General features: G+C 44.1%; 1 protein-coding gene across 1 annotated transcript; it reads right to left on the reverse strand.

Moving 5' to 3' along the window:
• LOC306695393 (protein Niban 1-like) lies at positions 1–25,854 on the reverse strand. The gene is made up of 14 exons (XM_079158623.1): positions 25,722–25,854; positions 12,638–12,768; positions 11,888–12,016; positions 11,652–11,766; positions 8,952–9,116; positions 7,946–8,061; positions 4,803–4,907; positions 4,307–4,469; positions 4,022–4,209; positions 3,482–3,628; positions 2,510–2,620; positions 1,729–1,836; positions 1,490–1,601; positions 1–1,354 (listed from the first exon to the last, which is right to left on the reverse strand). Exons 1-14 carry the CDS (start codon positions 25,774–25,776, stop codon positions 117–119), a joined length of 2,883 nt encoding a protein of 960 aa, XP_079014749.1. The 5' UTR covers positions 25,777–25,854; the 3' UTR covers positions 1–116.
• Between the last annotated feature and the right edge of the window lie 1,083 nt (positions 25,855–26,937).

Here is a 26,937-nt window from a genome sequence, read left to right on the forward strand (position 1 = left end):
TGTTTTGACTCCCGGACAGTTTGAGGCTAAACGTTCTAATCTGGTCATGAGTTGGTTCCCTTCAGCAGAACATCCTGAATCACTCTTGTAATGCAGTTGTGATGGATCCTGATGCCTCATTCCTCCTCGTTTGGCACTCCGCTGGGGTACCGCTGCACCAGCTCCTCCACATCGATCACCTCCATCACTAGATCACGGATCTCCTTGATGCAGCCAATGGGCTGTGCTTCAAGGCTTTCTTCCTCTGCGGGCTCAGAGGGCTCCGCGCTCGCACCCGCCTCGACGCCGCCCGTCACAGCTTCCGTCTGGGCCTGAGGAGACGCCTTGTCGCCCGTGGTTTTGTCCCCGGCGGGATCGTCCAAGCTCACAGGTGATTTGCTGACGTTGGCCTCGTCCTCCAAGACGTCGGAGGTCGTTGAGACTTCGTCCTCGCTGCTCTGCGTTACTTTCCCCTCCTCCATGGACTCCACGTCTGACGGGGCCGACTCACTCCCCACCGACACGCCCATGGAATTGGTGTCTGAGACTGGTTCTAACTCCCGTCGCTTCATGTCCAGGCTGATGTCTGCAGATGTGAGTTCAGCTCTTTCACCACTAGAGGGAGCCTCTAACTTGACTTCTGAGCATCCACCGTTTGTCTCTTCTACACAGCTGGCTGCAGTTTGGGAATCAGTGCTCTCTGCTGAAGTGTTGTCTGGTTCATAAGTGGGGTCAGAGCTTGGTACAGGAGCTTCTATCCGTGCTGCTGCTTCTTCTGCATCTGTCTTTATGCTTTCTACAACAATGGGGGTTTCTGACAAAGTGACATCTGCCTCTTTTGGAGCATCTGTCCTCTGCACCTGAGGCTCAGCGGCCATCTCCACTGTTTCTGTCTCGAGAGAAATCTCTTCCTTTTGGATCACAGTCTCTATTGCTTCTACGTTAGCCTCCTGCGTCTCACTCGGGTTGGATGTGTCTGCTGAAGCAGGGGGGCCTGCTTCTGCCTTCACAGGCAGGAAGACTTCCTCTGCTGTGAGTGGCGTTGCCTCTGCCTCCACGCCGACTGCGACGGTCTGAGCTGCGTCTTTTTGATCAACATTCGCCAGAGGCGTCTCAATGAGGGGCGCGTCCGCCGGGGCTTTGCTCTCCTCTGTCTGCCCTTCCTTCAGTGGGCTGGACGGCAGACCGTTGACCGCAAGAGGAGACGGGGGCTGGGACTCAACGGAGGTTTTGGAGGGGGAGGCGAGCACCATGGCGGGGGTGCCCGGAGTGGAGACGGGCGGGGAGGAGAGGCTGGAGCGGCTGGACTGACTGAGCAGGTCTCTGCTGTCTGTGAACAGGTTGTACTTCTTCAGGCTGGCCGCCTCCTTCACCACTGCGGGAGAAAACGGGAAGGATTAGAGGCGTCTCTGTGAGGGAGGACGTGTGTGTGTGTGTGTGTGTGTGTGTGTGTGTGTGTGTGTGTGTGTGTGTTGCTGATTTGACACCATCTGTGTAACTTGTCTCATACCTTTGGTGACCTCCTTGTCCAGAGATTGCAGGAGGATGCTCTCATAGACGTTCTCAACGTGGACGTAGTTGGAGTGGTCGGCGTAGACTGACTGCTCGAGACCCTGAAGCTCCTGCACAGAGAGAGAGAGAGACACACGGGTCATGCTCTGAAACCATTGAAGCTTTTTGAATAATGGTGGAGTTAAGGATCATTGATCATAGTAAGTCTATATATGTGTGCGTTTGTGTGAGACTCACAGTTTTGCAGGTGGCGGCCAGACTCTTCTTGATGAAGGGCAGAGTGATGGAGACGAGAGCCTCCCTGGAGATCCTCTTCCTCACTGTGCTGCTGTCATAGTCATATTGCTGCAGGACACAAAGGGGACAGACGAGACTCGTCACTTCATGTCAGGGAGCCCTTCTCTTGTCTCTTCCTCTCTCTATCCCCTCCCCTGCCCTGCCTCTCGTCTCTCTCTCTCTCCCTCTCCCATCTCTCCCTTCTCCTCTTGTCCCCCTCATGTCTCGCTCCCAATTTCATCTTTCTCTCACATCTCCCCCTCCCTATCTCATCCCTGTCCCCTGCTCCCTCTCGCCTCTCTCCCCCTCCCTTTTTTCGTTCATGTCTCCCTAGTTCCTCTCTCGTTCCCTCTCCCACTCACTTTCGTCTCTCACTCCCGTCTATAGTCTGTCTCTCTCCCCCCTTCACATGTCTTTCTCTCCCCTCCCCCTCTCTCCCTCTCCTTTACCCCTCATGTCTCTCTCCCCCTCCCTATCTTGTCTCCGTCTCTTACCTCCTCTGGCCTCTGTCTCCCCTCCCCTGGATGTTTATGTCTCTCTGTCCCGTCTCTTCCTCCCCATCCTGTCTCTTGTCCCTCTCTCTCAACCCTCTCTCCTACGTGTCTCTCTCTCCCCTCTTGTCTATCTTTCTCTGTCGGATTGGATTTGTAATGGCAGTAATGTGTTTCTTAATTCAGTAAAAGTCTGTGACAAACAATCGTTCAGAAACATGGAGGATACGTGTTGTAAATTACAATCTGACCTTGAGCACTCTGTGTTTGGCCTTCTCGATGGCAGAGCCGGGGTTGTCGGGGTTGTCCTGGACGGCTTTGTGAAACAGCTGTTCGAACGTGTAGGCTGCATTCTCAGTGAGCTGAAGCACACACACACACACACACACACACACACACACACACACACACACACACACACACACATACAGACAGGATGAGATCAGATCAGACAGCAGTTAAATGCCCCAAACACAGAGCGGAAAAAAAAGCAGCTGGAAATCCCATCAGTGTGAAACATCATCAGCAGACTCAAAATGTGTTCACACACTGAAGTGCCGAGTCAATGTATCGAAGGAACATAGATTACAATCCCAATTGTGTCAGAAATGTTGGCTCATAAAACGACTCTGCCAGAAAGATTCCTCCGCCCACTCTGAGCAGAAGAATGACAGCTGAGTCCTCTGAAGGAGGAGAGAGTGAATGAAACCAAGTATTCAGTCCCTTTAAGTAAAACTACCAATACAATGAAATAATACTCACAAGTAACGTATTCATAATCGTACTAAAGTTAAAGCTAAAATTTGCTTTTGTGTGGTGGAACTGACAACTCGGACATCTGAAACATGACTAGAGGCCCAGACTACTTTTGTAAAAAGTCACGTGTAAAAGAAAAAAAAGGTTGGGAATCACTGGTTTAATCTTTAATAATGTGTTTTCAACATATATTTTATAACCTTTTCGTGTGTTTTTATGTTAAACTTTACATGAAAAGAAACGAGTAACTAAGGCTGACAAATAAATGTAGTGGAGGGAAGTATAAAAGTAAGAAGTATCATAAAATGGAAATACTCAAGAAAGAACAACTACCATAAAACTGTACCCTGTGCCCATAAAACTGTACCCTGTACCCATAAAACTGTACAGTGCTGGAATAAATACTGGTGTGTGTGTGTGTGTGTGTGTGTGTGTGTGTGTGTGTGTGTGTGTGTGTGTGTGTGTACCTGCTGCAGGTCAATCTGAGCGCTGTGGACCACTCCTGAAATGTTGGAGAAACCAAATCTCTCCTGCAGGTGCTGCAGTTTCTCCTGCAGCGAGCCGATCTTCTGGTAGCCGCTCAGCAGGTTCGGTTTGGCCATGTCTGCCAGAGCCTGAGAGACGGAGAGAGGAGGGGGTTTAAAATAACAGCCTGTTTAGCTCATGTAGCTACAGGTAACTCTTTGGGCCTAGAAATGACAGATTTGAGCAAATGTAACAGTAGGAACTAAAGTCACATGTTTCTGTGTGTACTTCCAGTCAGAGTTAGCAGCTGTGTTTTAGAATCGAGGTGCCTACAAATACTGAATTGAATTGAAAGTTATTAGTTATGTTGAGTAGACACCTTTGGATGAGGCCTTCATTTCAATACTTATGGAAAAAATAATCCAGGCCTTACTCATGAAGAAAACTCAGTTTATTTACTCATTTATTTGTGATGGAGTCAGGTTGGGTCTTCAATAACAGAGGAAAAAAAACACAGAAGAGGATATAGATGATTGACAAACCTTCTTCAGTTCCTCTTTGTCTGCCAGCCGCAGGACGTCCTGATACACCTGGTCCATGGCGCGTTCGCTCACCTGCCGTCCCTCCAGGAAGCCAGAGCTGACCGGCTCCATCAGCTCCTCCAGGACTGAGGCCAGGTACGGCTGGACGGACTCGGAGCACAGCTTCTCTGCTCGCTCCGACACTTTGGCTGGAGGAAGGAATTCAAATGTTTGCCCTCAGAAAACAACCAGAGCCAGTTTCATTCACATTCATCACAGAGGAATGCAGCTCGTCGCTGACGTTACCTCGGACTGTTTCCTCCAGCTGCCATCTGGAGTTGAGGATCTGGTCCATGTCGGAGTGGATGAGCACCTCCTGCTGCCGGACTGACGTTCGACATTCCTCCTTCAGCGCTGAGAGTCCCTCCAACAGATGCTCCTGGATCAGGATGTACGCCGCCTCCACCGTCTGGGCACAAACAGTCCATTGATCAAACACGGGTCGTATAAATAAAGTCGATTCTTTCCAAGTTTTCAGCTCACTTCATTTCTTACTGCTTGACAAAATGAAATCGCTCCATATGAAGATAGCCCACAGCATGAATGCATGATTTACCACTCTAGATTTAACTGGGTTCAATTTGTGCTAAAACGCCAGCAAAGACGACGATGGATAAAAATGCTCCCCGTGTGCCAATTTTCAAACTAAAACTGATTATTTTTCATCTGCATTGACAGTGCGCCAGCAGCAACATCAGTCACAAAGGATATAAAAAGGTATCCCGGTAACAGCGTGACTCACAGCAAACCAGACTCTCTTCCTCTCGGTCTTCTTGGCTTTGAGGTGAGGCAGCATGTCTCTCTGAAGAGACGGCAGCAGCTGCTCCATCACCACGTTGGCCATCACCTGCAAACACACAGACAGGACTGAAATTATAATTATTCTTTTTTTTTTTGCAACACATCATTAAGCATTTAAAACTGTCTTCAAACACACATTTAAGCCTTTTTCGAAAATATCTCAGGTTACCAAAGTGATGTTGGATTATCCATTAACCGAGGGGTTCCTCTATTTCGTTAGTTTGGTTATAAAACACATTTGTTTGAGAAAATAGACAGTAAAATAGAGACTGACCCATAACATTATTGCAGATACACCAAACTAGGTTTGAAGACATTTAAAAAACAGTGCACTCATCACAGAGTACTGACAAGTTCTTTTTACTTTGTAAAATGTCCCACATAGAATGTATCTTGGTCACAAATCTTAAAAAGAAAAATCTAAAAAGGATCTGTATCTAAAGATTTTGTTTAGATACAGATCCACAAATGTGTCATCATTTGAATAATTTATTTTTTGAAACCTTCCAAATCCCAAAGATTCCGAACATATCGGTATCGGCCTCAAAAATCCAGATAAACACACTGAATATGCACTATGTAAGCATAGCATTGACCGAAATATCAAAAGGTCCTAAAACTGGACTTTGACACAAGACAGGGCCTCAAGACACTCTCACCATTTCCATTTATATCATCCTTTAATGGTGCACATTACCAAATACATTTGGAACGAGAAAAGGCTACATTTTCTGAAGAAATTTCATGGGTGCTCGCTGCTCTAATTTTGGTGTTAAAATATTTGAAATAGTTTTGCCCAGTTGGTAATCCAGCCTCGGGTCAAATAACCCAAACTAGAGAGAACTAAGAGCTGGATCGACATCAAAATACACATCGAGACGGACAGCGATGTGATACATGTGCCAGATTTTCTTCATTCGACAGTGCAGAAGTTCATGGGAAAACATTCGTGTGAAGAAATCCCCCCACACCAAATCCAGTCCTCAATTTCAACAAAGTGTCGTTGAAATCTCGTCTCACGTTTCTGAGATTCCTTGCTGACTAACAGACGAAGAACAGGCAGAGGCTGGACTGTAGTCGTCAATGTGGACATGTCTTTTTTTGCAACCAAACGCCAGTCTGGCATATGTTGTGTTTGTGACCCGATGAAGCAACATACGCCATATTTGATTAATAAAATCAAATGATATTCCTCACTGTTGACTGACTGAAGTTTCACGTCTTTTTATAAATGACTTACATGATCAGACAGTGAGTCTACGCGCACACACACACACACACACACACACACACACACACACACACACACACACACACACACACACACACACACACACAAACTGTTTTTGAGACCTTGACTGATTTTGATGCAGTGGTTATAAAACTCAGTGAAACTGTTTGCGTTTCTGCTGCCAACATTTCATTCATTCCTTTCATGTCTTAGCTCTCACTAGTGTGTGTGTGTGTGTGTGCGTGTGTGTGTGTCAGACGAGAGCTATGTACAAGAAGGGAAAAAATACCGGTGAGCGAGTGCAAACCTGTGTACTTTGGTGTGTATTTTTACTTTATACGTGTATAAACTGCATGCTAAGTGCAGAGAAAAACAAATGGTGTGTGTGCGTGTGTGTGTGTCAGAGGAGAGCTATGTACAAGAAGGGAAAAAATACCGGTGAGCGAGTGCAAACCTGTGTACTTTGGTGTGTATTTTTAATTTATACGTGTATAAACTGCATGCTAAGTGCAGAGAAAAACAAATGGTGTGTGTGCGTGTGTGTGTGCGTGTGTGTTTCCTGCAGCAAGCCAAACTTCCTCTCACCTCCAACTAATTGTGACTAAACACAATGTGAGCGAACAGCAACACAATGGAGCATTTACACTGTCATTATGAGGGAGGATTCCTGCACTGCTTTAAAAGAGAACAGAGAGAAAAACAGCAGGAAGCAAAACGGCAGAGCAGAGAGCTCGGGGAAGGAGGAGGAAGGAAGAGAAAAAGAGAGTAAGGACGACGGTCTAAGTGAACCAAAGCTCCTCTCCTCCCATGTGTTACCATTGATTATATCTCTTGGTTTAATTATATCTAAATGTTTGAAACTCACAAATATGACATCTGCATATTGAGAACTAGTGTGAATTGATTTAGTCTTTAGCGCTCATACCTTTTCAAAATGTCTCACAAGATCAAATGAAAACATCAAAAACAGAGGGTAACGAAATGATGCCTCAGAAACAAATAGAAGCTACATTCATGGTTCATATTTTAGTTTTAGATTCTATCTGTCACATATCGTATCACCTCCAGATTGCTTTAGAAAAACGTGGACTACTAGTCTTTGAAGTATGCGTGAGCACGCATTCTATTTTTATAAGTGTCATGTAATGTGTAAGAAATACGTGTTTTTTGTGTTGTTTAGCACATCTGATCCCTGCTGTAGGAACAAATGTCTGGTTCTTTCTGTACAAAAGGCATCATCATCACTTCACCACTGACACAGTGTGCTGCTCCACAGACAGATGTTCTGGTCTCACAGCGGTACATATGTTTCATGAATGTTTTAGTCGTCTGCAGGATCTGTTTGACAGATATAATGGTTCATCCGAGAGTAAAACGAGACTCCAACTGCAGGTGGAGGTGTAGATGAAACAATAGCAAAAGTATTTCTGTCTTTTATTCAACAGAAAGCTTTTCTGTAGATTAGAAGTTATCATATGTTGAGTTTCGAAGCAATTTTGTGCAGCTATAGTTTCTGAATTATTATTTGTTTGGTGTCCTTGCAATTAAGATGCAATATCAATCTCACGTCTGTGTGTTAAGTACAGGGTGAGGGTGTGGTTAGCCTAGCTTAGCATGAAGCCTGGAAACAGGGAACACCTCTAAAGCTCGCTAAATAACTCATTCTGGTTTCTCATTTGTTCAACCCGTAGACATCTCCCTCTTGGAAAAAAAAAACAGAACACAGTGAGGGCCTTTTCCATGTCAAGCTATTCCTTTAGTGGAGCTTAACCCTGTACGCATGTATTGACCGCAGGAGGAGCAGTTCTTGCCAATGTAACTTCTGCTGAGAATGTGAATACACCAAAACGTACCCTGACATCACTCCCTATCAGCATGTCCCAGGACTCGTATTTGCCTTTGTCCTGTCTGTAGAACTGGGTGGCTTTGAGGAAGGCCTGCACTTCACACGTCTTCTTCTTCAGGAAGTCTGACAGAGAGGAGAGAGATGGAGAGATTAACAAATCGACTACAAATAATGTGTCATCAGTCTCTAGTGGTGGGTTCGCTTTATTCTAAGCCCGAGATGTGAATTAAATGTCAACTCGCTCGGGCAGAGACGTTCTGCTTCAACTTGATTATAAAAAAAAAAAAAATGCCCGACTCTGCTCCTTGGAGCTGGTGTGGGGCGAGTCTGTTGCCATGGCAACTGCCGAAAGTGGTTTAAGTGATGCCGTGCAACCTAAAACCATCTCTTACACACTCAGATGCTGCTGATGATGATGGAGTGCCGTTGCTTCTCAAATCCTTTCTGCAGAGTGTAAAATGGATCACTAGTGACTACGTGTTAAAAAATGAATGTTAGTCATTTTTAATTAATAGGATACTGTCGGTAGAATATTGAAACTGTTTATCACAATGTCTAAAAGTCCAAAACCCAAAGATATGTAATCCACCATCACACTGTAAAGTGTCAGAAAACCAGCAATCTGGAGCCAGTGGCGGTCTGGCATCCCTGTTTCATCTTTATTCTGTATCACTCAATAGTAATACGTTATTACAAGCAACCAGCATCTTGAGTGTGTTTTTGAAAAATCGGCCAACTTTCAGACTGTATTTCATTTAGTAAAGTTAAAGTAAGTAAGTTGAGAAAAATGAAAAAAGGATTTAGTAGAAAAACAAGATAATAATCCCCCAAAGTAAGAGATCGAAAAGAAAACAAACAAACATTGAAAAACTCAAATCCCAAAGTGCCAAACGATACCCAGCCCTAGAAGAGAAGAGAGAGAATAAGAGAGCCCCCGTGGCTGCGTTGTAGCAGCGGACGGTAAACCCACTGTGGAGTATTTGGATCGACTGTATCTCCTCGCAGCGTCTCACCTTGGTTCTGGTGTCTGATGCAGTCTGACAGGATGGAGAGGAAGGCAGCTTTTTTGGCCTCCTGTCTGAAGCAGAAGTAGGAGTCTCTCCTGTAGGGCAGACGCAGGTAGACGGGGAACTGCCCAGGCATCCCCGACAGAGGAGGAGCAAAGTCCTCCTTCACGTCTGAAACAGAAAACATGGAGATCCGATGATGGCGACCACCGAACTGAATGGAGAGCTGTTGTTTTAGCCACGCTAGCGGCTCAACATTTGGGCGGTTGGTATTTCTACACGATATTAGTATACGTTGCTTATTACTTATACTTTATTGGTTACACATACAGTGGCTTATAAGGGAGTAGTGTGGCAATGAAATGTGTTGTTTCCCTTCTGCTCATTTAAGCATTAACACTTCATCACGCATCATTGTTTGTCAACGGCCTGTAAGAGACTGATCTGAGAAGAAGGAGATGCATGAATGACTCCTCAGCCTCCAGATATCATGTTTTCAGGCTCTTACCGGTTGAGTGACTGCTCTACTCTTTACACCAGTAAACCAAATGAGTCTCTGATCTCCTTCAAGTCAAATAAAAAGGCCCTCAGGTCAGGTGGCAGCACAACAGTACGAGCTTCCCAAACAACAACATATCTCTCTCTGCTCTATTTAAGTCAGGGACACTTAAATCAAAGAAGAACATTTAGACTGAGTTTATAGTCAGATTTGCAGTTCAGATTCTCTTAATAAACACATGACCATTAAATCTCAGTGACGTCAACAACCGCAAATGCTTCAACACGTAAGGAGAAAAAAACAGTGTTCACAATGCTTAGTTTATCTATTTTTTGTGTTTAATTTGATTATATTTCAAATATAAAAAAGGCAAGTTATTTTGGGAAACATTTTGTTAATCATTAGCCTCTAATTGTCTTATAATATATTTGCTTGGTCCGTTTAGTATGAGCAATAAAATACATACATTGTGCCCATTTTTCTATAGACAATTTAGGACAGTATATCATAATTATGGATGAAGTTCTCTAATAGATAAAACATTTTACTGGATGATAATTAGTGATTTCTTTCCAGTGCATGCTCATGAATTAAGGTGTTCGAAAACAATTATTAATTTATATAAAATTAATTTATAATCTACAGCTTAGAAGCACACACAGGTTAGTCCAGGTGAGCCCTGCGGTCTGAAGGCAGCAGTATTCAGAGTCTGATCCGTCAGTTCTTCACTCGGTGGCTGGTTTTTTGAGGGAAAGCCACACAGTAAATAGAAACAGTCTGGATCAGAGCCTGTCCAGGCCTGCCTGCCTGCTTTTACACAGAACACCAGTTCTACTGCTGCACACTCAGCACACTGATGGATACCATTAAAGGAGTATTCCACTGAAAACTTGAAGACATTTGTTTTTTTTTGTTGTTTTTTTACTTTAATTCAACCACATTTCTTCCAAGAAGCAGAACAATCTAAGCTTGATTTTATGCCGCTGCCAGAGTTCAATAAATACACAGTCAAACTGCAATGTGTGTGTTTTTTTAATGCATGTATAAACTAGAGTGAACTAAATCAATGATCGTGATCACAGTGCTGCGTTGTGCCTGCGTGTCTTAAACAATGTTCTTCCTAAATTCCTTCAGTCTCTCTTGGTTCCCCAAACTCCCACCTGAGCTGCTTTTAGCTTTGTTGAGCACCCGTGGGTGGGAGGTTGTTGTTCAAGATCACAGTGGGAAACGGGTTTCTCTTCTCTTCCGTTAAGACACAAGGATTAAAAAACATATAATCAGATCAAATATCTGGAGGGATAACAGTGAGCTCCTGAATGGCCAGTGATATGTATGATGACGTAGTTACATTTTTTCTCATAGATGATGTCTAAGATAGTAAACTGTCTTTTTAAAAACCTTAACCTGTCTATTTTATCGATTTTGAAAGTAGAGGACTACTGAAGGATAAAATCATGAATCCTGCAATGTTTCTTTTTTTTCTTATCCGTACCAAACCGGTGGGAATAACACCCAGCATCCTTTTATGAGAGCGTGTTTGTGTGCAAACAGCCAAATGACACCATTACGTTCAGAAGCTCATCCTCTGCAGAGGTTACCGTTTACTCAGTAAAGATACGCGTCTCTTCTCAAAACACCTGAGGCTGAAATGACCGTGATCAAATACCTGAAAAATACCTGAAAAAGCTGAAAAAGCTGAAAAAGCCAATACAGCAAGATTGTAGGCACATTAGTAGCACTGAGAAGCTGTGATGTCCACTGAAAACCAACACACTCAATTATTGGATAGATTAAAAAAGTAAGTAAGAGACAACTTTCGCAATTTCTGTTAGTGGACATTAATATTAAGGATCTAATATGCTCTATGTCAGAGGCGGAGGAAGAACTCAGATCCTTTAATCAAGTAAAGGTAGAAATACCACAGCGTAAAAACAAAATACTCATGAAGTAAATAAAGTAGCACAGCATAGAAATACTCAAGTAAAGTACAAGTACTCTAGTAAAATGTACCTGGTTACATCCCACCACTGGCTATCTTTAGCATGTAGGCCGGTTGTGTAGCGTTACGTTGCATGTAAGGTATCAATAATTAAAGTGCAGCTGATGCGGACAGGAGCAGTGAATAGACAACATATTCATTATTATCTAATTATTATGTGTACACGTAATTGAAGCCGTTACTGAGCGTTATCAGATCTTTTACTCACTGGTGTCATCAGGTAAGCACTTGTCCACCATGGCCATGTACTTCTCCTCTGTGGTCAGCACACTGCCGCCTGTAGGCAGCAGCTTCTGACGGGGAGGAATCCCTTTCATAAAAGTCTGGTGAAAGAGGACAGAAGGAAAAGAAAAAGAAAAGAAAACAGAGATTAAATGTGACCTTTTTGTATGGAGTGTGTACATAGATCAATGTGACATGTTGGCATTCGACTGTGACGCTCACCTCCAGGCCGTCGTGACACTCCAGGCAGTAGTTGGCTCTCACCACCACGTACCTGTCCTTCCACTTCCTGGTCTCGTCAAAGAAAAGGACGCACTCCTCATACAGCACCTCGCCCCCTTCAGGAGTCCCCTGGTCAACACACACACACACACATACAATGAAGACTCAGAATTTGATTTTGGATTTCCAACCCGACCCTTATCCAGAGTAACGGAGAGACTTGTTCTGAAGAGAAAGGCTGTGTGTTGAATTGTTGTGCCCAGAGGATGCATGATTCACCTCAACTGGCTCACGGTCACAATAATCATTGATAGTTTATGAATCTAATCAACAGATTGGCTCTGACGTTGGTAAATATTCATCAGGACTCAAAGCAAGAGAAAATACGTCAGCTTGTCATTTACAGGTGAGCCTGAGTTGGATAACTGGGACAATGAGTTGGCTTCATTTATTTTTTTCTGATCATTATTTCTATTTGATTGTGTTTCTATAAGTCCTTTCCCTCGTGAGTCTGGATATAATCCAGCCGTTAGCTTTTCACACCGCCCCCTAAAGCTGTCTCTGTAATTTAGTTGACTCCTCTCTGTCTCACGCAGCTGGATGACATCACAGATGTTAGTCACACCTGCACATGTGCTTACTGCTGCGGTTGCTCTGCCAACCCTTAAACCAAACCTCTGATTCATTAGAGCCATTCGTAAAGAGTGAATGCTGACTCGGGGGGGATCTGGCACCGGTGCAGACACGTACCCTCTGTTGGAGCAGCTGCGTGATCTTCTCTTTGTTCTGCTCCAGATCATCTTCTACCTCGGAGAAACGAGCCAGAGAGAACTGCTTCCTGTAGTACGGGCTGAACTCCTTTAGCTCGGCCTCGGTCTGGTCTGCAGGAACACAGAGAGAAGAAGAAGTAAAACAACGGCTACTGCCTGGTTTCAGGGGGGAAATTAAGCACCGATTACACTTGAGGATGGGTGTTAAATACTGAGCCGGAGGTTTCCAGTTGGACTCCTGGTCAGGTTTCAGCCCGACAATAAGAACGAGGCCGCTCCGCTGTGGGCGTGTTGTTTCAGGTAGAGGGTGAAATATGAACCAGGAAGTCCAGTTTGAGGACTTCTCAAACACAAAGATCTGCTCTCAACTGAGACCAGATTCTACTGAGAAGTGATTCACAAACTGTTGTCACGCATGACCAGGTGGGGGTGGGGGGGGTTAATGCTAGGAAGACTACACATATCCAGGGTGGTAAAGCACAAGCTGGACAGATGGAGGAAAAGAAAACCAAACACACCATTCAATTCTAATAAAAGATTTATTTCGATAAATAGAACGATGCTCAACTAAAGAAACCTAAAAGCAAATCACATGAAATTGGAACTTAGTTTGTCAAAACTGCTCAAAACGTTTTGGACATTTGTGCAGCAGAGCGTTTGCCAAAAAACTTCACACACACACACACACACACACACACACACACACACTCACACACACCCACACACAACAGAGCTTTCTTAAAAACAAAACCTGAGCTCATCTTTACGCTCATTTTCCATCTCTTCCTTGGCGCTGAGACATGCCAAAGTCTTCCCTTAGCCTGGATAACAAACACCAGATGACATCACGCTGTACCCGAGGTGATCTCTGCAGAACGCCGTAATCAGGACGCTGAGGCTGCTGTTGGTGTCTCTCTGGATCGTGTGAGTAACTTCTATCCAGATTACAAGCGTCCAATCAGACTCTGTGTCTCTGTCCAAGTCTCCGAGGCGATTCTCAACCACATCAACCAGAGAGACCTTTCACTCTGTCCCTGCTGTGGTCTGTCAACCTAAGACTAGCTGGCAGTACGCTCGCAGGATTACCGAGAGAGAGAAGAGAAACCGCTCCGATTTCACTCCGTTCCCGTTTGAACCAGGCCAGATTCCTGGGGCGGAGGGATTCAGTTTCTTAGGAAAAACAAAACAAAGAATAAAGCTCTGTTAAAGTCACTGCAGAGCGTTCCCCATTTTCTGTCGTCTCTCTCTGCACGGCTGCAAAACCACATCACAAATACGACATTCAATGAGTATTTACGCAGCCTTAGATGCTCAATATCCACAAACTATTAGAGGTAATTCCCAGTGACACATCCTCCACTTAATGGATAAACATGCCTGAACAGGCGGCTGCTGTGCTTTGTCTCTCTCACTGCACAGTCGGTGTTAATGTCGGGGTCGATGTGCTCCGTCATTATCTCTCTGGGGTGTTTTACAGAAGACACGATGGCACGGCGCCACGACAACCCGGCACCGCGTCGCTATGGTAACTGAAGCTGTGGCGCTCCATCACGCCGTATGTCTGGGTTAGAGATGAATTTAGAGAACGGAGTCGAAAAATCAAAACACAAGTGGGGTTTCTGTGGCTCAGTTACAGGGCAGAGAAACCTCGTTCACTAATTTACCCACAAAATGTAATTAAAAAAGGTATTAATTGGTAGTTTTCGGGGCTAGTAATACACATTATACATTCAGATATGTTAAAGAGGATAATTCATGGCTAAATTAGTAGCTATGTTTAATTAGTTATCTCATTAAGGGCCTTCTAAATTAAAAGGGACATTCATTTTTTAATCTTAAAAACATCTTTAACTATAGCGCTAATCCATAAAACCCAACTTTAATAACACCTTGAATTGATGTCAAATGATTCAAATTGTGTAAATTAGGGTTATGACCTGTTGAAGGCCTTGAAATAAAAGGTGTTTTTAAGACATATTTCCGGCCAGCAGACCAAACATTTAGATGTTGATAGATTAGTGTTTGGTGAACGATTAATGACGGGGATTTTAAAGGTTTGTTCACAGTAAAGCAGAGGCTGTTTCTTCATCAGCAGCGGCAGTTTGGAGCTGTGCATGGAGGATCTCAGGGGGCCTCCTTGTTTTTTCCTCAGCCCTAAACAATGCAGCGTGTAAAAAGGTTAGCTCTGTGTCTCGTCTCCCCATTGACCCCGACGAGCCTTCCGCTTATCCCTCCACTGATCAGCTAGTCAGAGTGGATATCCTGCTCCCAGACGTGGGCTGTTTCCATTTCCTGGCCAGTCACACTCCACAGGGAAGCCTTTTCATTGGTGGATGGTGATTTCAGAAGGTCCAATGGATGGTTTGTTTGTCTGGACCAGAAACAACACCTAGTCAAGATTTACATCTACGTTTTTGTGGATATTTGGGGGCAGAATTCAAATGTCTTGCCGATCAGTACAAAACAAAGAGCTCCCCAGAGGTTGAACCCTTGCAGTCAGGACAAAATATCAACTTTGAGGGAGATATCTAAATCTAACTCAAAGGTGGTTGATCCAGGTTCCAAATAGACACGATGATGTTATACAATCCAAATCTGTATGAAACAGCCACAGGAATGTTTCTGAATGTCACCAATGCACACTCGCTAACATGCGGATGGAGGATGTTGGGCACTCAGATCATCAACAAGAAAAGGTTTTGGTGCACAGCTAACTTTTCCATTTGACATTAATAATCCCTAAAAGACTCTTTTCTACCACAAACTTTGCATTTTTCAGACCCGCTCGTGGTTTGGATCTAAGAACTGTGCTGCAAGAAATTCTGGAAATGTTAGTTCAGCCCTGAAAAGGTAAATACACTGGCAGCTCATAAACTGTACTGGCAAGAAAAGGACAGACTCTGCTTGTGTGACCGTCAGTGCAACTCGCCGTTCTACTTCTGCACAACAGCACCCAGTCAGGTTGGAGGTTAACCTTTTTTCCGATAAAGAGAAGCTGTGGGTCACCCAGGGAGTATCAGAAACTCTTACATACACAAGTGAAGTTTTATTCTCCGAACCCTGAAAGACGCTCTGCACAGAAAATGTATTTTATTTCAGAGCTGGTCTGTTCCTTCAGAGGTTTGATCTGCTCTGGCTGCCAGCTGTGAGACACACACACACACACACACACATGTTTTCTGGTATAATTGACTCATTCTCTGCAATTTAAAAACGCTGCAGCACAAATTCAGAGTGGAGGAGGAACCTCTGCTCCGGTGACTCTTCTTCCTCCGAGTTCATCTTGGTTCACGCTGCTCCCGAGTTGATTTGAATGGCTGGGAAGACGGCCCTCATCCGATTGCTCGGCTGCCGTTCATGCAAAATAGCTCCAGCCGCCATTTGTTTAATATTTTCCTTGTTATCAGGTTGAGTTGTTATGAAAGAGGTGGCCGGAGGAGCAATGAAATATTCAGACCAACCTTCAGACGGCCTTTTAAGTTAAAATGAGAAAAGAGCTAGAAAAAGAGTCTGGCTTCTGAAAGGTTTTATATAGTAAAGTAAATAACTTTGTCTTTAGTCACTACTGTTCAGACAAAAGAAGCACTTCTTACACAGAGCACCTGCATCTAGGAGTTGGCCACACACACACACACACACACACACACACACACACACACACACACACACACACACACACACACACACACACACACACACACACACACACACACACACACACACACACACACACACACACACACACACACACACACACCTTGATTGCAATACATGTAATTCTAGCATATTTATATCATATATTATTGTAAACAGTTTATGGATACAATAACTTTTGAACATGTTGAAACATATGGCCCAGCCCCTCCTCCCCACTCAAATCAGTTTCCTGCAGTCCCTCAGAAGTCTGTTCGGACAACTTGATATTCTATAAACAAAACAATCCATTATTCATTCAAATAATCACAGATTACTCACAATCACTGCTTTGCTTTTGTTGCCGTTTTCCCAGGGACACTTCCTATTGATCAGCATGACTGTAAATGAGCCAGTGTAAAGCCATCTGCCTGCTTCTCATTTGAGTCCTGGCACGAGTAGAAACCCTTGTTTTCAAATGTTCAGCTTTGACACAGATTAAAACTGAACATTGTGCAAACGCACATTGTAAAGACATTAATATAAAGCAAAACAGACACAGACAAAAGTGTCATAAAAGCTACGTAATTGGGTCATTCAGAGCAAATTAACCACAGCAGACAGACATCGCCTCTAAACATATTTGTGTACAGACACAACCGCAAGCGACACATTAGTGATAAAGTGGTGGAGCCATTTGAGCCACAGACTGTGATTATCTATTTGTGATATGATGCTCACAGTTTAAATATCAATAAATCTGCATAGTTTGAAAGCTCAGATGGATGCTGAGTGACTTTCTTTCTGATAAATGGTGCTTTTTAACCAGAGTGAAGCCTCAAATGGTCATGTAATTTACCATTTACTACTGTACGTCACTTATCACAAGCAGGAGCCTATCCCAGCATGCACTGGCCATATATAAAGAATCATTCACTTATATATTAACTCAAGATGGACCTTCAGATTATTCAAATCTAAAAAGGACTAAACTCCCCACACATAATTCATATTCTCATCAAAATAGACTGATGTATTTTAGTGTCGACTGAGAGTCACTAAGACACAACTTCTCGCATGTTTGGAGTACCAAGCTGTAAGTGGGCATCCATGACAAACGGTTTGCCTTGTTAATTTATGCTGCCATCTGTGCAGAGGAAGGAACTAGTTCAAGAGTTCAGATGAGACAACAACGCACTCTTGACTCACTGCGCTACTTGACCCTGTTTCCACACAGTCTCAGACGTCTCCTCCCAAGTACGCGACGTCCACAACGGTCCAGGTTTTAGTTGTAAATATCAAAACGTGTTTAACATAATCTTAATGAGGGGAAAAACCTCACCCTGCGGTTACCCATAAAGCCAGTCTCTGAGTAGACTTGCAGAAACACATAGGTGTATTCTCAGCCAAACCATAACTGCTTTCTTAATTCATCCATGGTATTAAACTTGAAACTCTGACTCTGTTAATAGAGTTTATCACATTTGGGGATTTGCTCATCTATCCAAGTGCTTGATGGTGCAAAGACACTGCGTCTCTACTGTTTGAAGGGTTTGTTGTTGGAGAATAAATGAGCAAACGATAAAACAAATCGAATGTGATTTTATCTGCGAGGGAATCTTGGCACACTGACAACTGAATACTTAAAATACTGCAGGCCGGCGTCTGACTGCGTGCCGCACCGTATGTTACACCTGTTGGCACTTTAACAAGAACATGAAGAGCCATACCTGCGGACTAATGCTTGAGGCAGATCTTAAATGTGAGCACACAGAATAATCCTGCGGTGCGTAAAGGATTCACTTTTTAGCTAAATGTGTGCAACTTTTGCCAGAGAGGAAATGCTGTTGAATCCGTGTCAGAATACAGTTTTGAAATATGGTGGATGATGAACTTTCCATTTTGCAAAGCCGCATTTGGTTGCTGCAAAATTTGAGTAACTCGTTAAACAAACAAACAAACTGACATGCGAGTCTTGAAAAACGTGCCAGCCTGTCCTCGAACAGAAACGTGTGCCGGTATGCGAGGGTTTGGTATGTGAACTATGAGCGAGAGTTGTGTGAAGTGATTGAGCAGCAGCTCGACTTACAACCTCCCCGTTTCACTGGAGAGACCTGCTCTTCCACCTTCAACGTTTACAATGTCAGACAACAGAAGATGAAACAGTTGATGAATCACCGTTTAAACTGTCCCTTTGAATTGAAGTGAGAAAAAAGAGCCTGGTCTTCCACCACGGCTGCGTTTCATCACAGAGGTGGACCCCTTTAACCTTAAGGCCGTAGAGCGCATAGGTGCTATTTCACACAGGTAATGTCATTTTTTTGGATGAGTGCAGCAATTGTCCAAGCGGTCCCCTACAAAAGGAATCTCAAGACCAGATCTGGGTGACACCTCATGTGATAAGCATGGACTAAATGACGATGGTACGCAAAGTCTCAAGATCTGGGTGGAAAAGCAGTGAGCACTCCTTCAATGTACTCCATTGATCCGACTTATCCGGGATCTGCAGAGACATCGCAAACATGTGGAACTCATGAAGGGCAGATGTGGCACAGCTGGTCAAACGGCCAGCAGTAAAATGTAAAAACACAAAATCACACACACACAGTCATACAAAGAAAGCCAACTTCACCTAACCCCATCACACCTGGTTCAACCTCCACTAATATGTAGTGTCTTCATTATTAAATATTATTTCTATATCATGATTGTGTAAAAGATCTGTGGGGATTTTTCGGCTCTAGTGCACTATGAGAAACATCACTCTTTGAGAATTGTAAGATTTAGATGTAAATATAATGAAAAATAATGATTACTAAATAATTAATATGGGAAAAAGGCATTAAAAAAGACAAATTGAAATCTCCAACAGCTAAACCACATGAGGTCCAACGGTAGAAGTGTTCTTTGGTTCACATATGAGAAAGTTCCTGTGGTTGTCTAGGGTGTGTCTGTGTGTGACACTGACAACAAATGTGTTTTCGCACACATCAAGTGACTAAGTGAACAAGTATGCACAACCACTGCTGACATCCTTTCAACAGTTTAAAGTTAGAGGAGTCCACACGACATGTCAGATCTCATTAATAAAGCAGATTTTTAAAAAATGCCAACATTGCTTTATAGTGCAAGTTCAAAGTACAATAAAAAGTCAAAAAACTAAATGATTAATGTTATTTTGTACTCCCAAGGGCTCTATGTTCAGAGAAGAGACTCTTTGTGTTGTCAGTCAGGAAATACCCGAGACACAGAGCAAGTCACTGCAAGGCAGAAAAATGTTGGACAGAGACACAAAGAGTGTGTGTGCGTGTGCGTGTGCGTGTGTGTGCATGAAGAGGAGGGGCTGGAAGTCGGTGACAGAAATGAGTGTGTGTGTGTGCATTTGTGTCCATGAAAATTAAAACATGCTCCTCTCCAGTTTAGCTCATAGCCCATCTTTTACTACTGTTTTTGTATATAAATAACTAGAAATACCGGATATACAAACTGACCTCTTTTAACCACATATTTTAAAAGCTGAAAAGATAAGTCAATTAATCAATTAGTCAATCAACAATAGATTTCTTGACAATGATGAATTAATTGTAATTTATTAAGCAACAAGAGTCTACAGTCACGCTAGGCACAGAGAGGTGCTTTTGTGCTAACATGCTCCCAATGATGATGCTAGCAGGTTAATGTTTAGCAGGTTAGCTAGTTAGCAGTAAACACAACGTGCAGCTGAGGCTGGTGGGAATGTCATTAGTTCTGCTGGTATTTGGTCATAAACCAAAGTGTTGGACACATTTCAATGTTGACCAGATGATGTCCTCTCTCTATCTCTCCTTTAATCCGTCTCCCAGGTTGCAACTCCATTTCCTGATCAAAACAAAGATGGCGGCTGGGCATGACTTATATGCGATTATTTCATACAACAAAAGAAACATATAAATATGTTTTTGTTCATAAAAAAAAACTAAAATAATCCGGCTTCCACGTTTGTTGGGAGAAATGGTTAAAAATCGTTTTGGTTGTGCAGCAGAATATTTTCTGAGAGTTTAAAGAGTCTTTGAGGACTCTCGAAATTGATTCAGTGTTGTTAAAAGGACCTTGTGGGTTTTTTGCAGATGGTCAGGGATTCATCTCTCACACAAATGGATGCTTAGCTCCGTGCCTTGTTTTCAGTGAAACTACATAAGAGACACAAGACAGAGGGGGAATAGTCAATGATAGAGAGCTGCACTAGGAAAATGTACTTCAAACATCCCTCACATAGCAGACAGGTTTCACTGCAGAGGAGCTGCATCAGATGGACGTCACCATGTGAGAGTTTTTCTGAAACAATAATAAACTCATCTGTCCATTAGCGACTTTTACGAGCTGCAGAGCCGGTTTGACGCTCCCATACCATCATACCACCATACCTGGGTGATGAAGAGTATGAGCGTCAAGGTCTTGACGCCCAGCTCTGCCTCTATTCCTCGTGTTCAAAATAAGCCGCATACGGACGTGAACTGAATGACAGAAAAAAAGCTCCATCTGCCACCGAGCTCGAACCACAATGTGAGCCTGATATGAAACTGCATTCAATACCAGAAAACTGACTGCATCTTTACACACTATTAACCATGACACTTTACATAAAGAGGAAGAGCTACGTTTATTGAAAATGAGAGTGAGATGAGAATCAGTCTGTTCGTTAAGGACAGAGCTGGAGGATGTGGTTATCTTAGCTTAGCATAAAGACTGGAAGCAGGGGGAAACAGCTAGTCTGGCTCCGTCCAAAGTTAGAAAACTACAACAATCAACACCTCTCAAGCTCACTGATTGCATCTCATTTGTTAAAAATCACAATATCCGACTATATCTATAGCTTGCACGGAGGCACTTCATACAGATACATAAGTACATACTTTCTTGGCTAATCAGAGCTGGTTTCAAGGTGAAACGTTATTTGAACAGCAGCAGATTTGCATTGTGTTCAGTGGACAGTCAGATTGAGTAAACAACAGGTGGTTTTTAAAGCAGAGCGCCTCAGCGGCAGCAGCAGCTTCCTCTCTTTGTGGAGAGCCGTGAATTCAGATCTAAAAGACGGGGGGGGGGGGGGGGGGGGGGGCTCAGCTCCTCTGAATATCTGAAGGATTGTGTAATGGCAGCTGGAGTGACACAGCAGCATGAAGAACTGCAGCCTGACAGCAAAAACCAGAGAATCTCTACAACTACTTCAGCCAACTCCAAGTTACAATAATGTTTTCTAACTGGAGCTAAACCGCCTTACATTAGAATTGCACTAGTACACATGATGATCTTTTTTTCTGGGTGACATTTACACTGGACAGATGATGTAATGCTGCACACTGAGCTGGGCCGACTTCCTTCGCAGCCATGTGGGAGACAAACAGTCGCAGTTTTACTCCACTAAAGAATCATAACACCACCAGGAGCAGAACAGCTACAGTGACAAAGCAACACATCAGATGTAGAGTGAAAATGTATGGCGTGGTTAACACCAGCAGAGCGTTTCAACCTGTCTGCTATATTGTCCCCAGAATGTAAACACAGCCACAGAGTAGTGGCACTATCATCGCCAGTGGACGCCTGCACGTAGGGGAGAAGAGGTTCATCATGCGAAACACAAACTAGAGATACTGAACGTTTAACAAATGAACGACTGTCGCAGCCTTGACCGCCGCAGCAGCTCCTCATCCGTATTACGGCTCAGAACAGCTAGGAACCAGAACCAGCGCAAGATTGGTCTCCTTCGCCCATCCCAACGCAACATGAGTCACTGAGTGGTCATGGTGAGATGAGCAATGGTGTAAAAGGAAACAGTTCAAACTGTTGAGTAATGCAGAAACTCTTCGGAGCAGACAGCAGATGTTGTGCCCTGTTGAGCTTCTCTGTTTGTCCTCTTTGGTGAAATATGTGGAGGATAAACATGTGTCACCGCTCTGCCAGATGTTTAAGATGCCCGTAAGCGTCGTCGCTGTACATAACATCTATGCCAGTGGTTTGGTATATTCCTCTACCGAGGATCCACATGGTCATATAGTCTCACAGAGTCAAACTACGTCTCACACACTCTGTTGCTGCTGTGAGATTGTAGTGTGGAAAAACCGCCATGAATCCATGAAGCACGGACACATGTTGGAGCAATTAGTGAAATGTGGCCTCCGCAACCTCATTATCATGTATTCAAAGTGGGTGTTGCATAATTTTGATTTCAAGCACAAGTCGTTCACAATTGCACGCCCTCTTTCTCCCCTCATATCTTCACATCCAGTCTCAATTGCAGCCAAACACGTTGTTCAGGCCATCGTGTATTGTAGGAATGATGAAGAAATACTGTCAGATCGAGTTAGAAATGAGAGAAAGGGTCCATGTTACCACGTCACACAGCCAAAACTCAAAGAGGACAAATGTTTGGAACAATCGGTCTCATGAATCAAATGTAGCCTGCTTGAAAAAAAAAAAACAGACATCCAACCCAACCCAGTACACTACCACCAAATATTCAACAAATTATCCCGTACACACCCACCCCACCCTCCACACACACACATCTCTCACTGCTGCAGACTGAGAGAGAGGATTGTTTTCACCACGAGTAATGGATGCACGGTGATGCACCGCTCTGAGTTCGCCCTCCACTAAAAACCGCACAGCCAGGAAAAACTGACGAGGCAACCACGAGAACAAACGGCTCGTCCCGGAGCGCGAGCAGACCGAGCTGCGTCTACACTGAGAGCTATCTGGGGCTGCAGGAGGTAAACGGCTCCCAAAGGACCCCATTAAACAAGAGTCTGAGAGCTGCCTTCCTCCAACCTTGACCACATGCACATACACACGGCACATTGTTTGTCGTCTTATGTGCGAGACCCAGCAGGCAGAGAGAGGGGTCTCAACAGTGACAGCAAAAAAACACATCTCACTCTGGGATTTTCCACCACACGGGACACGTTCTCGGCACAGTGTGGCACAGGATCAATATTTTTACTTTTCCGTTCCCGTTTTCCACATATGATACTCTGCAACCACGGCAACAGCCGAGGCAACCGGTGTCAACGTCAACAAGAGACACGGAGGTGTTTTCACAGACAATTATTTATCTTTTCCGGAGGTACAATTATATTTAGAGGGGGGACCAGATTATTCTTTTACAGTCATTGTTGCCATTTTAGTCTTTGTTCTCTTTTGTTTTTTGCTTCAGCCGTTTTCCTCAACTTTCTCTGACTTTTCACCTTTATTTTGTTCGTTTACAACGACGCCGTTTCACTGAACGTTGACCCTGCCTGTCATTCATGTGACCCAAGAAGCCAAAAAATGTCTTCGATCCAGCACACCGGGTTTCCAGACTCATGAATGAAGCGCTGGAACACTCTGATTTTCCTCTCATAACTCCACATGACTGTGACTCATGATGAATTCCCTGAAGTGAGCGCACATTCTGATCGATCGTCACCCGCTGTGCTGAATCAGATACTGATGCATCTAAACGCACACGGTCGATCCACACCTCGATATGTCATGAGTGTCTTGAAGACGACGCCCGTGCATATGAGCTGATGTGAAGCCTGGAGAAGCAGGTCCCGGTCCTCCTGAGGGCACAGTATGTGCCAGAGCACAGCCGACACTCAGACAGACAGCTGAACTTTACCGAGCCCCGAGGGGGGGGGGGGTATTTATCTCTGCAGCGAGTGGATCATCCATCCCTGCAGAACATAGATGCATCCAAACCAGAGCCGCAACAACTCGTCCATTCATACAAAATTCAGTGGCAACTGTTTTGAAAACGCGATGTTGTCATTTCACAAGCGTGAATATCAAACACTTGGCCGCTCAGCCTTTTTACTTCTCTTACATCTTCTCTTACTATATATTTTTGGACTAAACAAGACAGATTTGGATGGGTTTTACTGCTTTTTTCATGTTTTATAGACTAAGCGATTCATTGAGAAAGTGACAGTTAAAATCATTAATGAGATTGATCAATAGTTGCAGCCCTGATCTATATACACACCTGTAAAAACATGCAAGTCCATAAATGTCTCCAGTCAGCTGGTCTCTGTTGGGGCCCTGCTGGCTGTCTTATCCTTGCTCTGTTATGCCAACACGTTCAGTAAACACTGACACAGCACCAGAACCGGCACACAACACTGAGCTGCATCAACAACTATGCAGCTGTCTTTTGAAACCGAGAGAAGTTTGACATTTGAAGGTGTACAGCCCTAATCAGTAATATACATTGACGTCCCTTTCCGTTATCTTATATTTTCATGCCCAAAAAACCCCATTGATATCATTCTTGTTTGGAACAAAATCAACAAGGCTACAGTCTTTTTTCATTTGTTAAAGTAGGAAATGGTCGTGGATAAGAAAAACAGCTCAAATACCTTCAAAACATCAGATGGTGAGAACGGTTACTGGAATATGATCCCACTACACGAGATGCACAAACTGGTGCAGGACATGAACTGAAGCACAGGGGGATCTTCAGCCACCAGTCACTCACCTAACAACCTGAGGGGTTCTGCTTACGACCCCCCCACACACACAAAGGCTTGGATCAGCCCTGGACTATATTTATGTGGGATATGACTGATTATATGGTCTCCAAACGTCCTGCTGATTCATCTTATGTATGCACATTTAAACACCGACATCACAAATAAAGCAGCAACGTTAAATATCATCATGTCGGCACACGCAGCGTCCCTTCCTGAAACACCTGTTAGCATCCCCGCCTCTCTGTTTGTCAGTCACACACAATCACAACAACAGAGGCACCTTTTGTCCAATCCACGCATCCACCCAGGGACACACCCGGCAGCAGAGGACACAGAAGACAAAGGGGGAAACAGGGCTTGGCACTCTTGTCCCATCTCACCTTTCTCCCATCTCCCCCCCCCCCCCCTGCAGGACTGGAAAGGCAAGAGTGACCTGATCAGCCCCTTTAGATAGCTGAGCTGCAAACACTGACAGCGGCATCAAATCCCCTCCTGGGTTTGTCACCTGTCAGGGTCAGACAGACACGGAGGAAGGTCGGATTTAAGTCTAGGAGATTTCTGTGGACACCTACAAGAAGACCAGACTGACATATTCAGATGTCTGGAAGTAAGTTCAGGTGAAATTGATCAGCTGTTTGTTTCCACAGAAACTCTCATCCGAGTGACGTCGACACGTTAAGACCAGATTTGAATGAGACTCCGAGATTCCGATCAATCGGGAGAGAAGATGACATTCACAGACCCACTCGTCACTAACACTCAGACACGAAGCTCCACGAGAACACAACGATAAAGAAGTGGAAGTTCCCCGTAGAAATAAACGGAGATCGTGTGTTGAAGGAAACGCGGTGCGTCCTCGCCGCGTCGCTCCAAACGCGCTCCAAACCGTGAATGTTTGTATTGTTATAAATTATGCGTGTTAAATATAAATATGTATGTATTTACCTTTGATGTAGTTGGATTTGGTCTCATCCAGCAGACTGGACGCGGAGATCCCCATGGCGCTGCTGCTAGGAGAGGATCCACAGGTTAGGGTTCAGTCCTCAGGTAGCCGACAAACACCGACACATCGATGTGCAGCAGCACTGAGGGAGAGAGGGAGGAGGAACACGCCCTCTTCTTCTTCCTCCTCCTTCTCCTCCTCCTTCTCCTTCTCCTCCTCCTCCGCCTCCTCTTTCAAACACTGTGTCATGCAGTGACGCCCACCCAGAAAAGCCAGCTCACTCTTTCTCCCCTGATCGTCACACCTGAAGCTCTAATGACGTAATTCAACTGTGATCCGACGACGTATGGATTTGACACCATTCAATTTAATCTAAATCAAGTATCCTACACCGGTTGAGGGGGATGAGTTCTGACACCAGAATACTAATTTGTGCTCTAAATTAGGCTACTTCTAATGAGACATTCTCCATGAGTACTTTTTTGCATCTTATCTTCCGTAGTATTTGCAACAAGGGCACAGAATAATATAAATAACGCCTCTTGTGGTGCAAGAGATAAAACTTAATGTGGACTTTCCTACCTTAATGGGGTACTGTTGCATTGTGCAGGAGCTTTATGTCTGTACAAACATCACTTCAAATGGTTCTTGTATAGAAACTGTCCTCTTGCATGATGGTGGCCGTAGATAACGAACATGGCAACCAGCGGCACCACGAGACAGCAGAAGAAGTTGAAGTACACCATGTAATTCATGTCCATCACACAAGTGAAGATACAGTAGCTGGAATAACAGGGACCAAAATGAAAGAGTTTATGGTGACAAAACTGCAGGCAAACGAAAATGGCATGTGACGTATATCTTCATCCATCCATCTCGTTCTCTTACTCAGAGTTTGCTGGTTGTCTCTTCCAGTCCATGAGCGGCACAGTGCCGGAGATGGCTCCCAGGCCCCAGGTGACCAGCAGGGCCAGCTGGGCGTTCCTGGGGCTCATGACCCGCGGGTACTGGAAGGGCAGAAGGATGGCCATGTAACGCTCTCCTGCTACCGCTACAGCTCTGGAAGAGAAAGGAGACCATGCAGTCTTAAGCATGATGGGGAAATATTAGTTCCTTGGAATAAACACAAAATAAAAGAAACATACACTACCGTTCAAAAGTTTGGGGTTACCCAGACAATTTCCTGTCAATTTTCAGCAGCAGCTCCCTTCATTTGTT

This window comes from Pholis gunnellus, assembly GCF_910591455.1.
Source record: "Pholis gunnellus genome assembly, chromosome: 4".
In the NCBI taxonomy this organism is placed as follows: domain Eukaryota; kingdom Metazoa; phylum Chordata; class Actinopteri; order Perciformes; family Pholidae; genus Pholis; species Pholis gunnellus.

Excerpts from the sequence above, each read along its gene's own strand:
- LOC306695393 (XM_079158623.1), bottom strand. The coding sequence starts at position 25,776 with ATGGGGATCTCCGCGTCCAGTCTGCTGGATGAGACCAAATCCAACTAC. Across the intron at positions 11,767-11,887 it reads AGTGTCACGACGGCCTGGAG|ACTTTTATGAAAGGGATTCC; the intron begins GTGAGCGTCACA and ends CTCTTTCACCAG. Across the intron at positions 9,117-11,651 it reads GTGCTTACCTGATGACACCA|ACGTGAAGGAGGACTTTGCT; the intron begins GTGAGTAAAAGA and ends TTTCTGTTTCAG.